Below are 16129 nucleotides of genomic sequence, written 5' to 3' on the forward strand. Positions count from 1 at the left end.
TTGATTCAACCAAAGCAGCAGACTGGAACTAGATACTGCAAATGTATGCGTTACAGTGAGTGCAAGGGTGACTAAGCACAGGCATGGATACAATCATGTAATGCCATTATGTAGGTTTATCCTTAAGCACGTAGCTTTGATTACTCCAGACTGAATTACATCAGCCACAGAATACTTGCCTGTATATTGTCTCAGAAGATGAAGTCTTTGCTACCACGCTTTATATTTTATAGAGAAGGGGGACGTCTGGTTTCACAAGTGTATTTAGTAATCATCCCTTTTTTCTTTGTCCTCTAACTGCAGTTAAATAAGACAATTCTAGTTTGATGATAGCAATGATAGGCAATTCATTGTGTTAAATAGTAATGTTATGAAATTACAAAACTTACCCCGAAATGAGCAAAAATAAAATCCAAAATAAAAATATTTTCTGAAGAAATTTTGCTGATGATTTCTAAACTACCAGATGAGGTACTTTTGCCACTGATGTAGAAATCACCCATTTTTAATTGTCACTTACCTGTGAAGGCACTGAACCTGTTTGCTGTGCTGTACGGGCCCAGCTCGGCATTTCTTACCCAGCCATGTCTTTTGTAATTGTAAAGGCAGTTGTGTCCTCGCAGACCATGTCTGGGTACGTCCCTAGGATGCTTCAGATGCAGCACTTTTACTCGATCAATCTAAACTAACCCCTTCTCCCGTCAAAAGTAGTAGCCTGACTCTGTTGCATAAGTAAATGCTGCAGTCCTCGTTTACTGTGGGCTGACTCAGCCTTCCCTAAGGCTTCCCCTGGTCTTGTCTGCTTTTACACTTTTATCACATTGAAAACTAAAATCAGAACTTAAACCGTAGAAGGAACGAGCGTCCTGCCAGCCGCCACTCGCTCTCCAGGCTTCCTTTCCCACGGCCCCAACCTCAGCCTTGCTGTAAAGCCTCTTACCTTTAATTCACGTTTTACATTTCTCCGCGCTGTCGGATCCGCACGCGTTTGATAAGCAGCGTTTCCGAGGAAGGCAGGCGGCTGTAAAGCCCTGTCTCGTTTCTTATTGAAAACATGGTGCTCGCCTCTCGCCAGCGCCCGGGCAGCGTGCTGCTCTGCTTGCCTGCCTGCGCTGCACTTGTTTTTCCTCTATAAGTTACTCACAAGTTTCTGCTTGGCTTGGCAGGCAGCACGCCCCTCCCTTTCCCTGTTTACAGCCAGTTTCAAGAAGTGAGAGGCTGTGCTCGGAGGGGAGCGAGCTGCTGGAGCCAGCTCTGTTTGGTCTCCAGGTTTCGGATTTACTACTTAAAATATACAGGCTGCTGGAGCACACAGGTTTATTATGGTATTGTCATCCGTGCTGGGGTTCTCCGGGGACATTGGAGAGGCCGTTCCATTCCCTGCAAGCGCAATCAGCAGCTCTCGTTCAAGAGCGTGGGTTTTATTTTTAACCTGGGATGACAATATGTAGCTTTGAGGTTTTATTTTTATAGGCCTTACATCCTAAACAATCAGTATTTTAAAATTACTGTACTACGAAGTGCACAGGTGCTTGTGCTGCTTGCAAAGGTGAGCTAGCTTGTCGTACAAGCTAGGAAGGAAAGTTTTTGAGTGTTTACTTTGAACTTGGAGATTGTTTTGGTGTTGTAAAAAAGGCATTACGACGTGAACCTCATTTGGTGATGGCATTATGGATTCCATTCTGTTTCCTTTTTTAAAAAAGTTGATGATGATTCTCAATATTTGCATGTCACTCACAGTTAATGAATGTGAGTGTGTATATTCTCTACACCTTTAAAATGGATCATTTCTTGAAAGAGTTTTTGAACTGTCAGTTGATAATTTATCCCATACTGAATTTTGTTCTGAATTGGTGGTTCTGTTGTTTGTATGGAAACTCCTCAGGCTAATGAACTGAAGCTATTACCTTCGCAGTATGTTTTTAACTGATAGCGTCAACCAAAACCAACAGCTGCCTTACTTTTTCGAAACAATTTGTCTTATATTTAGAGATTCTGAGGCTTTATTCCATAAAAATTGAATTAATTAAAACTAATTAATTAAAAATTAGGCAGGTGTTTATGGAATAAATACCAGAGAAACACTAAGAATGACTACTCAGTTTGTGTTGAGTTCCTCCATCTGACTGCAAGTTGTGGTTTTCATTTTTGGCAAGGCCTGTGCTTCTTAGTTGGTATTTAGCAATTCATTACGAATATGGTAAAAACACTGCAACTCCAAATACAGCAAGTTCCTACGTTCCTATTTGTTACTTAGGCCACAGACAGAACTGCGTATGTGCTATGGATAACTCTGTGTTACAGACTGGCATCAAGCCTTTGCTGCCTCAAACCTTTAAAAGGACTTTAATCATCATGACTTCACTGGTGAAACAGCAAAGTGGAAGGTATTAGTGGAGAGGTACTTCTAGAGTTCTGATACTTGGCCAAAAGACTACTTCTTTACATGTCATGAAAGTTGAAGGTGATTTTATTTGGATAAAAATTTGCATAAAGTACTTAACAGAAACTTCTTACAGCACTGCACAAAAAGCTAAGACCACTTGGTGGCAAAGAGTATTTTAGAAAAGATGCATAAAATGAACTTTAATGAGAAAAAATGAAGTGCTGCTTAGTTGTATTACAGAGTCAGTTTTTTCAGACATTTTCATTCATAATGCAGCACCAAGTTGCAGAGCAGGTTGGTTAGCAGTTTCAAGCATGACCATTCTATGCTCTGATTATTTTGTTTGATGTAAAAACCAAAAAACAAACCAACCCAAACATTTATCCAGCTGTAGCACTATCTCTTGCTCTGCAGATTTTTTTGTGTAGACAATAAATGATTTGTCTACTTGTAATCGTCTATATGTGCAATAGCTCTTGTCGGGATTATCTAACCTCTGAGTATGTGTTTTTTCACAACGTGTAATAATCATTATAAACCATATGTAGCTAATAAAGCTGTTGCCAGTGAGGTAAGTCTCTAAACAGGCCTAAGACTCATACCTTCATCAGGTCTTCTAGAGTTCCCACATGATCTCTTAATTCCTGCAGAGACTGAAACCCGAGGGCTCTGCCTAGGGGAAGGCTGAGGTTGTCAGCTACTCATCAGGGTTTGAAAGATGCTTTTTGAAAGTGTCATGCTAAATATTACTTATGGATTGATTCTTAAAACTTTAAATAATGGATGATTGGTATTTCTGGAAAACAGCATGCCTGCAATCAGTTGTACCTCACTCAAGGGGAACACACTCTGAACTCTCAAGTGCGAGAAATGAAGTGCCACACTGCTGTTACCTCTCAGTCTGGGTAACATGATGGTTTTTAGGCTTACGAGCTTATTTACATACCATGGGGATTAACAGAAGACTTGGCTGGATATACAGAAAAGTAAAACTAGATTGCCCAGGTTAGATATGAGGGGGGGAAAAAGCAGCAGTGCAGGCAAGTAGGTCTCAGAATATACTTTCCTTATGCAGTTGCTGAGTTGCTGCACTTTGTAATATAATATAATGATAAAATGCTTTTAACATTAGTGGAGAAGAAAATCCTGCTTGATCCTGGGTGCTGGGCTGAAAAACAGGCCCCTTCCAACCCTATCATTTATGCCTTTGTGGTGCAATCATTGACCAGTTTGGCAGGTGATATGTTTATAATGGATATCGGTTCCATTTTATAATGTAGTTAATTCAGCGCAATATAATATGAAAGAATCCATGACTAAATAACAAGAATAATTGATATAAAGTAGCATTGACTATAAACCTGGCTTGGATGTTTAAAAACGCACAAATAGAAAAGCAAGAGTAGGTCAGTTGGAAGAGGGGTGTTTTTTTCTTTCTACAGTAGCACTGTCTGTCCCCGGCCCTGTGAGAGGGAGCACGGAGCGAGGAGTTTGCTACCCCTGGCAAGTGAACTCATGGGAAGAGTAGGTGTCCAGCCTCCTGGTCCCACTGCTTTCACCCTCGTCATTAGGCTCAGGGTTTGTTTTTCTAAGCCTATTCCCTTTGCAGTATGAACTTGCTTTAGTAGCAACATAACAATAATAAAAAATGCTTAAAAAAGATCTTTGACTCACACCACCCAACTATTGCTTACTCCGGCTTCATTCTGCACAATTTGAGTGCTGTGAGCCCATTTCCAGCTTCATAGCTTATTGCCTCCCCAGTGGTATTCCCTAAGCATTCCTTCTGCGCAGACATAAATGTGAACGTACATTTCCCTCTGTTCGTTTTTTTAAAAAAAAACTTGGTTTTCACATCTGCCTGACCCTTGTTTTCCTCTTTATCTCTTCCTGATGACTCCATTACAGCTAACGCTGCACCTCCCATCATCATTTGCTCATATGACACATATATGGTATCATATCAGATTTATCACAGGGTTTATAAGTATCATCCTCTTTCACTTCTTATTTCTCTGTTACTTTCCCATGGAACATCTCAGGCTGTTCTTAGGCACGTTGAGTCAACAATAAAAAAAAGAATTCTCAAGAACTATAAGGGTGTATTTCTGTCTCACATGGAATGAGTACAGAGATACTCGTGCTTCTGAAATCAGTCTTTGCATTTTGCTTTGGTCATCCTTTGAGGTTGTTTGCTTTCTGCTTTTCCAGAAACTCAGAATATGTGTTGTCTTCAGAGCACTTCAAAATGTAGCTCCTTGCTGCGGGCCCCTCTCTCACTTGCTAGGACTGGGTGACCTTTTTCATTGTTCCACAGATGCTGGCAACCCCTGCCGCTTGTTTATTCTTTCATTCTGTAAGCACCACCGGTGTGGTAAATCATCTGCGTAGCAGCTACCTGGGCATTCAGATCCCACTTGTGCCACGATAATCTGCTTGCTGCCTCGGTCTCTTGGCAACCTACTAAATAGATGCCATTTTTTTTTTCTGTTTTAGCCTTTTTTCCCCATCATTATTGTTCTTCTTATAAATACATATAATTCCATATAATGTAAAACTATTAGCAATGGCAGGTGCACACTTTGTTTCTATTTAGACTGTTCATCTCTTTGGCAATCCAAGTTCAGATAAGGCCATGTCAGAAGTAAGGCTCTGCAAAGCGTTCTCACAAATCAGTAAGCATCAACAGATGAGTTCAGATGCTCCTTTGGTTTGGAAGAAAGAGAGGAAAACTTGATTTTAGGTTATGGCGACTGTTTTTCAAGATGCACATCTTTGGTATATTAGGTTAGAACTGAAGAACTTTCTTCTGTCTTCGTTGTTCATAGAAGATTGCACAAAATGACGTGTGTATCCATCAGAAATGGGTAACTGTATCTGCTTTCTTTTCTCTTTTTCCTCCTCAATTTTTAAGTGGCTTAAAGCTTATGGGAACAGGTAATATACTCCAATAAAGACAGACAAAAAAAATCAACTACTCTGGAAACAATAAGAAAAACTGCCAAAGGGTGTTTTTAAGAGACCGCTGTATCTATTAAAGGGTGGCAGCGTGACAGTGGTCTGGAAGGTTGTAATAACCAGGTAGTACGGGGTAGAAGAGGCAAATTAAATTCCTGCAAACCGGGGAGACTATGTTCTGTGGAGAGGAGATAGTCCAGCGTTAAGGCCCCCCACGATTTGTGTGGAAGGAGTCCCATGTTCAGACACAGATACTGTCTGCCAAGCGCATCTGCCACTCCAGATAAATCCTTCTTTTTTATGCTGTTGATTTCTTTGTAATAGAGCCTCTGCAGGAGTTAGGTTGCCGCTGGCTGTGCCCTCCTCGCAGCTGCTCGGGAACAGCTGCCCTGGGGGCTCTGCATGGGTTAACTCTATAAACGCGATCATGTTTTGTTAACCTCTCTCGGTGTCCCAGTATCAGATGAGTATGACTGGTCTCCTGCTCCACCTCTTCCTGCCTTAGCTTCATCACTGAATTCCGAAAGAGCCTCTGTACGGAAAACCTGACATATCTTTTCTTTTTTATTCCCCATAGAGTGAACAGTGCAGCTTTTAATATGTCAGAGATGTGTTGTGGCTTAAGATTTCATTACAACAAGAAGTGAAATATCTTATTTTTGTGCAGTTCTAAAGATAGGGTATTCCATCAGGCAGAATGAGTTTACGCAGCGGTTACCTGTATTCATCTACACGCCTTAGCTGCCTGGGTTTCTGAAATGTGATACGATTTTGAGATGCCCAAATATCCACTAGGTAATACTTTTCTTGAAAAACTGAGTTATGTGCAAAATAAAAGCCCTGTAATTTCCCTAGTATTCATAGAATCGCAGAATGGTTTGGGTTGGAAGGGACCTTAAAGATCATCTAGTTCCAACCCCCTTGCCATGGGCAGGGACACCCTCCACTCCCTATGGTGTATTAAACAACAGTAATATTTAGAATGAGTGTAGTATTAGAAAACAGGTTTTGTAAGATGTTTCGAGCTCTGGATATATCAAGTTGACTAATAGGAATAGAAGAAGTGACAGCTTTTCAGCAGAGTAGACGGTGCCGTTCGGAGTGTTGAGTACGAACAGCCAGTGAGTACTGCTGCAGTGCCTGGTCCGTGTTTTCAGAGCACTTGGAACCTGATTTTGATGCAGCTATCCTACTTTAAAACTAAGTGGCAATAAATTTAAATGAAATTCAGTATCAGGGTGATTGAAAGTCGCTATATATACACACACACAATTTTTTAACTGGTTCAGTGAAAAAGTCTTTTTAAAAATGTGGCCCGTGTATCCACAATGTATCCATTGTGCTTGTAACTGGTAGGCTGTCCTGGTTTTTGCTGGGATAGAGTTAATTCTCTTCCTAGCAGCTGCTACAGTGCTGTGTTTTGGATTTAGGATGAGAATAATGTTGATAACACACTAATATTTTAGTTGTTGCCAAGCAGTCAAGGACTTTTCAGCTTTTCATACTGCCCTGCCAACAAGAAGGTGGGGGGCACCCAAGAAGCTGGGAGGGGACACGGCCAGGACAGCTGACCCCAACTGGCCAAAGGGATATTCCATACCATATGATGTCATGCTCCGTATATAACTGGGGGGGTTCGCTGGGAGGTGACGCGGCTCGGGACCTAGCCGAGCATTGGTTCCGGGTGGTGAGCAATTGTGCTATGCATCGCTTGTTTTGTATATTCTATTATTATTGTTGTTGTTGTTATTTCCCTTTACTGTCCTATAAAATTGTCTTTATCTCAACCTTTCTCTTCTTAATTCTCTCCTCCATCCCGCTGTGTATGTGGACAGTGAGCGAATGGCTGTGTGGTTGTTTTAGCTGCCAGCCCACTTAAACCACGACATGAGCCACAGAAACCAAAAGACTTAATTAAAACATACCATTTCAGTTTCCTGGAGAGCACACAAGCCCATTAACTGTAGCAGATATTTTCATTCAATTTAAAACTGTATGTAAGCTGCAGTTTCTTTTGGTGTGAAATAGTTCAACTCAGTAGATCTAGCTAGGATTACATGCACCTTCAGAAAGCTTTCTTACTATCATGATGTTGAAGTTCAGAGTAGCTGGGACTTAGATTTCCATAATAGATACACTTTGTCCCCCTGTTTTTAATGAAAGTATTTTAGTTCATTTTTTCCGACTTAAGGAATGGAATACACTAGTTGGGCGATTTCATTAAAGGATCTTTCTTTTACGATAATCATCAATCTTTAACTATAAGGGGGTTCCCCCCCAGTATCTACAAACACTTAAATGGTTTTGGGGAAAAAAATGTTTGACACACATACGTTCCTTTTTCTGTATAAAGATCATCAGATGCTGGAGACAAATTTAGAATTTTCTGTTAAGGCCTTTTTAGTATTTGAGAAAATACAAAATTGCAAGACAGCTTTATGGTAAATTTCTTTGTTTAGCTAATTTGTTTAGATCGTAGATGCAGACAGCTCATTTACACCTCTTAGGAGATAAGTGGCTGGATCTCTGCGTTTCTGGCATTTCAGAGTTGCTCAGGTTCCAGGTGAGGAATGTATGTGAACTTAACATGGTGCTTCTGGTCCATGTAAATCATCATCACTCCGGTAAAGATGACCGATTCTTGCCAATCAAAATTCGTGCAAATTATCCTTATTCTAGGTATTGCAGACTGAATTTATCCCAGGGACAGAGCGTCAAAGGAGTACCAACTCTGCTGGCATTACTCTGCAAATGAGTTGGCCCGGTGAGTTGGCAGGGTGGAAACAGCAGCTCTTATCTTAACCCACTGTTTGTTAGCTTCACCCGCACTTAGGACTTATGACGGGGAACGCTGCTGAAATTTGGCAGCATGAAAACATTCCCCACAGATACTTTGCTGCCAGTTGCAAGGACCAACAGGAGGCACAGATGGTGGTTTTCCTGGAAAATATAATATAATGCCATTTCCTATTAGAAACATCAGGGAAAGCTGACCTGGTGACTTATCAACTAGACATCACCTTGGCTGTGTTGGAAACTCTTGTGAAACAGACTCAGACTGCAGGGACGAGGTTTCCAGTAAATGCAAAAATATTGACATAGTTCTTAGATAACATTTATAAGAATGAGTATAAAACTGGTTTGTGTTTGGAGTTTGAAGGGGGAAATCGGCCCTCGGTAGAGTTGCACTGAGGCTGAAATTACTTCAAAATTTGTCACATCTGTTGGAGATAAACAGATAAATTTCTGATAATGGTCAGCAAAAGTCTGAGACAGCTTGTTCTTGACACTCCTGTGGCTTTTAATTTCTATTGCTTGATGAAGGAAATACCATTTTCTAGCTGCTTCTTGGATGAACTTGACTATTTACTGATTGCATCTTCCTATTCTATTTATAATGTCTGGATAAAATATCTCAAACATTTTATATAGGCCACTATAATATTAATGCTGATCTAAGGGTGGCTATTATTTTACCCCTTATCTATCAAATTTTTCTACTAATAATCTTGATTTCTTACAAGGCTCCCCATTGCACCTCTCTCTATGGAATGACCCTTCCATCAAACTTGATGAAGCCAGTAGTAACCTTTAGCACTGTCTGTTCTAGGATGTTTGCGAAGGGTTTAGAGGTTTAAGTATTTGCTGGTTTGATTTGAGCCCTTGGCTATACCTCTCAGGTGTGTGGATGGTGATGCTTCCGTACTTATTCTTAACGGTGTCATTTTTTTTCCAGCCCAATATGAGGCTGGGCAAATGTTTCCAAGGGCAAAAAGATAAAGTAATTTTGGGGCAAGAAAAGTGCAAAGGAGTCTGGGACCTCCGTAAACCAGGACTCTCTAAACCTAAAGTCTCCCATTACAACATCATCTGTGAAGTTACACCTTGAGTATACTGCCTGTAGCCACCTGTTACCCACATTCTGTCCAATCCACAGTGTTTTGGGAAGCCGTAGTTAGGATTTGTACAGATTCCTGGGACTTCAGCCAAATAAATGACACTGAAATAAATATTAGTACTTAGTAATTGCAGTGTATTGATTCACATGCCATTCGGCAATTACTGTTTGGGTTTTTTTTTAATTTGAACAGATTTTTTTCTTAAAGATTTCTTAGTGTCCTCAATAGGTACACACATTTTTAAAAATCTTGCACACCACAGGAAGAAAGCATGACTTCTGTAGCAGATTTTGTTTCTGCAGGAGCTGTGTAGAGCCTGTATAAAATACATTTATAATCTGCTTCCTCCTGTGCTAATGGGTGGAAGCCTGAGGAGTAATTAGTTTGTCACAGAGCCAGTTTCTTAGTAATGATTGATAAATGGTTGTTTTTACATAGCCCACACAGGCACAGGGTGCATACCAACAGTAAACCACAGTTTGTAGGGAGGTCACTGGAGCCTGCTAGCCTATCTTCACTATCTTCATTTAAATGAGCTTTACGTGTTTTGGCTGTTGCGGAAAATATGCAGACTATTCTGATAAACTGTTATCTGATGTTCAGATCCTGCATGCAGGAGTTCAAATGAATCATTCTGATGTGCAGATCACAAACGTAGACGTTCACATGAATCATATTGTCCAGACATTTGATTAGCTTTTTTTTCATGATTTCAGAAGCAGTCCAACTTCTGCTGAAATCTGTGGGATATTGCTTTGACTTAAACGATGGGGCCAATCAAATACATGAAGGATGTGATGCTGGCGTAAGAAATGGGGTGCTGCCTTTTTATACTGCTTTAGCATTTATATAAAGAGGACATAAAGTTCAGCTGACAGAGCCTTAAAGGAAAGTAGCTTTTCTGCTAAGTGCAGTAGAAAACAGATTTGCAAATATCATGGTGGTTAGCATAGTTAAAAATGCTTATGGAGGCTAAAAAGGACAGCAGTCATTCTGCTTATTCAAAGGTTCTGCTGAGAGCAGTTAGGAAATTTTTGGTGCTTTGAAGTTTGCCTTTGGCTTACCTTCTTTTATAATATAAATGAAAATGCAGCTTAATTGTGATTAATTAGTTAATTAGTTACTGCTGTGTCTTAGCTGCTTTGCAGTAATATTTCACAGTCTGGTTTGCTGTGTGTTTTATTATCATGCTATGAATAGAAGATTCATAAGTATCTCACTTTCACTGAGAACTTTTTCACTTTGTTAAAGACTAATTAGATAAACTTTTGATCAGTCCCTCTGCTATGCTTCTGCTATGCTGTTATACTTCTAGATTTAATAGACAGAAAAATTGAGGTCTCATCTATTCAGAGCGATTCATAAAAAACTTAAGAGCACATACTCAGTATATAAAGAAGCAGTAAATGAGAAATCCAGCCTCGTGTGCAGGAGCATGAAAATTGACATGCGTAAGAAAAAGCCTACTGTAACTTTCTCTTGGACAAGTAGATAAAAGTAGGAGCATGACAAGTTTAAACAACAGCGTTTTTCCTAAAGAACTGTTATCTAAAAACTGAATGCTGGTTTCTAATGATGGCACTATTCATTTTCACTGCTCCAAGGTTTATATGCATTATTTCTAGGCTCTTAAAAACTGAAAACAATCTAAAAGGTGAACTTAAAATCTCACCTGGTAGGCTCTGCCCTGTTGTTCCTTGATGGCTGGCAGAAACATTTTGCCCATCAAGTCGGACCCTTTTCAAAGTGAGCTCAGCAGAAAGTCCAATATCTCCTTTCTCTAGCAGGAGTAAACAATGGCAGAGCTTAGAAAAAGACCGCTGACGCCGCTGCGCTGCCCTGGGTAGTGGCACCAAACTCTGTGTATACATGTGACTTCCCCTGCACATACATACACATAAGCCTTTAAGCCTCAGCTGCACGCTCCTATTGGCGCAGAGGGCTGTTGCAAAAACAGGAGGCCTGATCCTGCCATCAGGACTATTCTGCGTACTGTGCTTGTAATTGTGAAAGGGGGTTTTCAGGGGTCTTTTTTTGGAAGGGACAAACTGAAAGGACGTTACTGTGGTTCGAGAACAGTTCAACCTTTGGTGCAGTTACATAACGGGAGTAGTTACATAGCGGCTGCATCCAACTGGGAGAGCTTTTTTGGTACGAGAGAAGAATTTTTGCCATAGGAGTAGCTATTCTGAAAAGCTGTGCATGTTAAGAGTAATACACCTGGAGCAAAATAAGCCAAAAGCAAAAATATTATGTTAGTAAAATTTGATTTTCTTTAGAGCTCCTCATCCCAGCTGTGTTTGTCGAGAGTCATATCCCTTCCCGCCTTTGAAAAACAATGCTGTTTAGCAAAAGCCTGTAACATCCACTTGGCCTCTGGAGAGTTTAGACAGTTACCAACATTAGACCTGAAAAAGAGCCAATGTGTGCTTTAAAAAATACTTTACTGTAAACCTCAGAATTATTTTAAGCATTCAAAAAGAACATTTTAATTAAAAGAAAAAGAAGTAAGGAAAGTGCTACTGCTAGATCATCTTATTTTAATGAGATGGTAGGTAAATGTAAATTCTTTCCATTTGAATAAAAAGCATGTAATATCATGATTCTGTCTACTTAGCTTGAATACAAATAGTCCTTAAATAATTTGCCTTGTTAAACTGTAATGAAGAATTAATTTATGTGTTTTCCTTCCTCCCCAAAGCAGTAAAGTGTAATATATGCTTTTACTTCTCAACCAAAAAGGAGTTCACCCCTAAAATGAATTTGTCATTCGAATTTGTCATTCGTGTTAGGCATATATATATAGCACGTGTATTTTCTTTAGTGTATGTAATTTACGTGTGTTTTCTTATTTTATACCATTAGTTGCTCATTTTTATTCTTAGGGTATCTTTAAAGCTTCAGAATAGGACTCTAAGACTCTAAGGTTAACACCTGAGAACTTTTTTGATTGTCAGTATTTACAATCTAAGTTTTTACCTAGTTCAGTTGGTTTTTTTGTTGCTTTTGGCTAAGCTTTTATTGTTTATGTTAAAGTAAAAAAAACCCCAAGTCTCTATTTACAGTCTTTATAACATAGCTGCTCTGTTTGTAGGTCCCATGTTAATATTTTCCATTAAATGCTTTATTGTTGGAGATTGGTCAAATTGTTAAATAAACAAGGACTTCTTTAATCTCAGAAGTAATATCTCTATGAGGAGACAATGTGGGGCAGCCCAGGATTATGCTTTTTCCTTTTTCTTATGGTTTGTAATATTTCATGCTTATCACTCGTTTGGTTAAGCCGTTATGTATGGCTTGTATTTTGAAACACAATGCAAAACCCTGAAACTGTGTTGATTTACATCTGATAAAATAGCAGTGACAGTTGGGCATAGAGTTTAAGGTGAAGCGTGTTTTCCTTTTGAAATTCAGGCCTCATAAACTTCAGCATATAGGCTTTTTGCAGGAGAAAAATGCAGAGATTGGGAGATGGAATAGTACTCCTTCGGTCTCTAGGGAGAGCAGAAGGTAATAACGTGGCTCCTTCAAGTCTGCTGCTCTCCTGGTTTTATAGAGGCGACTCTTGCTCTTGCAGCCCCGCCAGTCCGGCACTTGTTTTAGTTTGCAGTGCCCGCAACCGAATAGTTTTGGCATTATCCTGGTCAGGTTTGTCTAGCACTTTCCCCAAGGCTTGTTTAAATGTAAAGATACGTAATCCTCTACACAGTCCTGCTATGTAACTATCACTTGTCACTGATCGTCTGGGGTGACTTGGGGTAGCTGTGTGGCAGAGACTGTCGTGCTTTAACCAAAAAGGTCCAAATTTTAACAGTATCCGTACTTGTAGAATTTGCCCAGGTATTTCTTGTGGCAGACCCGTGGGGCTTTGTGCTGAAACTCGGTCCTGGCCAGACAGCTGCAAGGGGTCCGAGTGAAATAGTGAACAAGGACGTTTGAGGTTTACTTTAGTGACTTATTTTTTAACTCTGCCTCATTGCAAAGTAGGCCAGTGCCAGCCTTGGTGAAGGTGGAGCCTCTTCTGTCACCTGCCAGGAAAATTAGCCCATACTTAAAACACCTTTAAACACAAGCCAGATATTTTTTCTGTGCAGGTGGTAGAAGCTCAGTATGAGCGTGAAACACGTACATAACTTAATGCACTTTTTCTTTACAGCCACTAAACCGAAGCCTTGGGGTCTCCTCACATGCTTAATTTTCATGAAGAAGTCACCATGTGTTTGAGGTGCTGATGTTTCTGACACACTGCTGCATCTGATACGAATTCATAGACAACTCTGCTAATATTTTTTTACTTACAGGAGCTGAATAAGACAAAAAAGAAGTAGTTCTGTTCAATTTTGTTTGGCAAATAATGACTTTCAACAATTCATCTTAGGAGTGCTCTATGCGGTAACTTAGACTTAGGTAGAATTAGTGATTCAGATGGATTAAACAAATCACAAGGTTAAAGTGAAAGTAGTTATTTAGGACTGTGGTTGCCAGAACATTATTTTTATGAGCTGAAGTGGTTTTGTTGAAGCCTTGCTATAGCATTAGTGAATTAGTGGGTGTACATTTGGGCCCTTCATACTTGTGTGTAAATTATCTATAAAGAATAGGTATTCATATAAAAGGATCATCAGAAATATTTCTCAGTATACTTTCATCTTAAGCTGAAAGGGTGGTACCTTCTGAGGAGCACAAACGGTGGTACATGATAAAGAGACTGTGCTGTGGGCAAAGGTCTCCTCGTTCATGGCACAGAATGCAGCCAGTCCCCACTGCCGTTTCTTCTTATTTTTCTGTACTGTTGTTTTAAGCGTAGGAGTAATATGTAATATTAATGGGATTAATTCGGGACTGTTTATTTGTGTTTTATCTTAGTGTGAATATTCAGCAAGTTCATATTTGGTCATAACATGTCTGAAAATGCTTTGATAATTACTTTAAAAAAATGTGAATGTGCAAATCAGCTGAAGTAAGCAAGACTTATTTGCAAATTTTAGATTAGTTGCTTTAGAACTGCCTTTTATATGACCATAGCTTTTAGTCCCTTTCATTTTTTAATCTTCTCCACTATTCAGGTTCCAAGAACTTTGATGGAAAACTTTAAAAAGGTGACCACAATTGTACCAGTGCTGCAACCCCATTAATCATACATTCATTCTTCAGAACCAGTGTCTCTGGTTTGAGAAATTCAACCAGGTCCGTTTGAAAAATTCTCCGTTTGAGAAATTCTACCAGGGCCGTTTGGAAATGAGCTCCGGTGAGGCTGGCTGTGGTGGCTGGATGCATGGCACGGGCTCCCTTCTGGCCAGGGCCACCGGCCTGGCAGCAGCCGCAGCAGAGGGATGCGTGTGTCCATGCTCTCGCAGCTTGATTTCCAAAACGGACCACAAAGATGCAGCCTTTTAAGGGGCGTTGCAGTGAACTGAAGCTGCTGAGACAGGTGCATGAATGTTATTTTCATTGTGCAGCTCCGTTGCTACAGGAGTGGGAACCTCCAGGTTGGGAGAGGAGCGATAGCATCTGGATCCATCACAGCTCCTTCCTCTGCTGACGTGACTCAGAATCCTCATGTGGTTCTAGCAAAAATCCCTCAGACCTGCTAACCCAGCTCATTCAGAGAAGTTTTCCAAAAGCATCCAGAGCTTGTGATTCACTTTAGTAGCATGCCTTTTATTTCTTTACTTATTTATGTGTTTATTTTGAAAAGACCATGATTCTATTTCAAAAACATGGCGCTCTGCTAAAAACATAGGACAAAACCTGATAGTTGCATACAAATGGCAGCAATAGTAATAGGCAAGACAGGAGTGTGTCTTTTCTGTTCAGTAGGTGCTTTTTCACTTGGGCTCCTTCATATTTGACCTCTAATTTGAATGGCCAAACTGCTGAAATTCACTGTTAGGTCATTGCTTCTGTGGATGTATTAGAGATGTATTATGGTGGATCTGGGTGCATCTTTTGTCTCTGCATACTCCGGATAACTTTATTAGCTATTGTTCGAAAATGTCATTGGACATTAAATCAGTTTATTTAGCTATTGGGGGCTAATCCAAACATACAGAATATAATGCACTGCTCCTGACCTTTTCCTGTTACCAGGCTTTGAGCAGCTCTTTCCTTTGCAGACCTCAGGTGGTGGGGATGGGGGAAAGGCTTTAACCCTCTGGGGTTTTTTTGTGAAGACTTCAGGACAAGCTGAAGGCACTACACCTCACTTCGCAGCACAGGAAAAACAGGAGAGGAGATGTATAAGAAGGGAAAAAGTCCAGGGCCTTACTGTCTTCTGTAATAAATGCTTGGGTGCAGTCTCCCCACCCTTCAACGCTGTAGAAAAGATGTAAAGCAACAACATTGCATGCTCAATGGCTAGCCAGCAGGATTTCATAGCCAGCAGACTGTGAAGCGCTTCTAACTTCTAAAATCTGCTTAATCGAATATTACTTTTTGAAGCCTTCCAGATTTTGCTGAAAATTCTTGCACAAAAATCTTTTAAGATGAAGTTGCAGGGTCGAGGAACTATTTATTTTAAAGAATGTGGAAACTGGAAATGGACTTAAAGCATCATTTCCTCTAGCTGTCTATTTTACTATTGCCACTTTTGATCTATGTTCATTTGAAAATACAATTTTATTAATAAAACTCTACCCCAGCAGGTATTTTGATAGCAGAATTCTATTGTATTTGTTGTTAATAGCAAATTCTAAAGGGAAGAAAAAAAAAACAGAGGAAGAATGCAACAAAAATGTTGACCTCAATGAATAAAAATTGGACTGTTTGTACTATAAGAAAATGAGATAATTATGGCTATAAAATCTTGTGCTCAAGGAATGAAAATAAACAACATACACGCTATGTGGAAATGGGAGAGCACCATTGCATTAGGACAGATTCACTG

The 16129-nt window shown here is 39.9% G+C and overlaps 2 protein-coding genes across 6 annotated transcripts in view; one reads left to right on the forward strand and one right to left on the reverse strand.

Annotated features, from left to right (window-relative positions):
* CHLSN (cholesin) overlaps nt 1-16129 on the forward strand; it is a 130196-nt gene that overhangs the window by 48641 nt on the left and 65426 nt on the right. The window lies entirely within an intron of this gene.
* The window catches only part of GPR146 (G protein-coupled receptor 146), a 51940-nt gene that overhangs the window by 3744 nt on the left and 32067 nt on the right, over nt 1-16129 (reverse strand). The window contains exon 1 of one of the 3 annotated variants that reach the window (XM_010304531.2): nt 10916-11147. The exons of 1 other annotated variant lie outside the window; for it this stretch is intronic. In XM_010304531.2, the coding sequence (XP_010302833.1) occupies nt 10916-11132 (217 nt within the window). In that variant the 5' untranslated portion in view covers nt 11133-11147. Of the gene's footprint in view, nt 1-940; nt 7514-10915; nt 11148-16129 lie in introns of those variants that run through there. One more of the 3 variants, XM_075767685.1, reaches the window with a different exon arrangement.

The sequence above is a fragment of the Balearica regulorum genome, chromosome 15 (assembly GCF_011004875.1).
Source record: "Balearica regulorum gibbericeps isolate bBalReg1 chromosome 15, bBalReg1.pri, whole genome shotgun sequence".
NCBI classification, from domain to species: Eukaryota; Metazoa; Chordata; class Aves; order Gruiformes; family Gruidae; genus Balearica; species Balearica regulorum.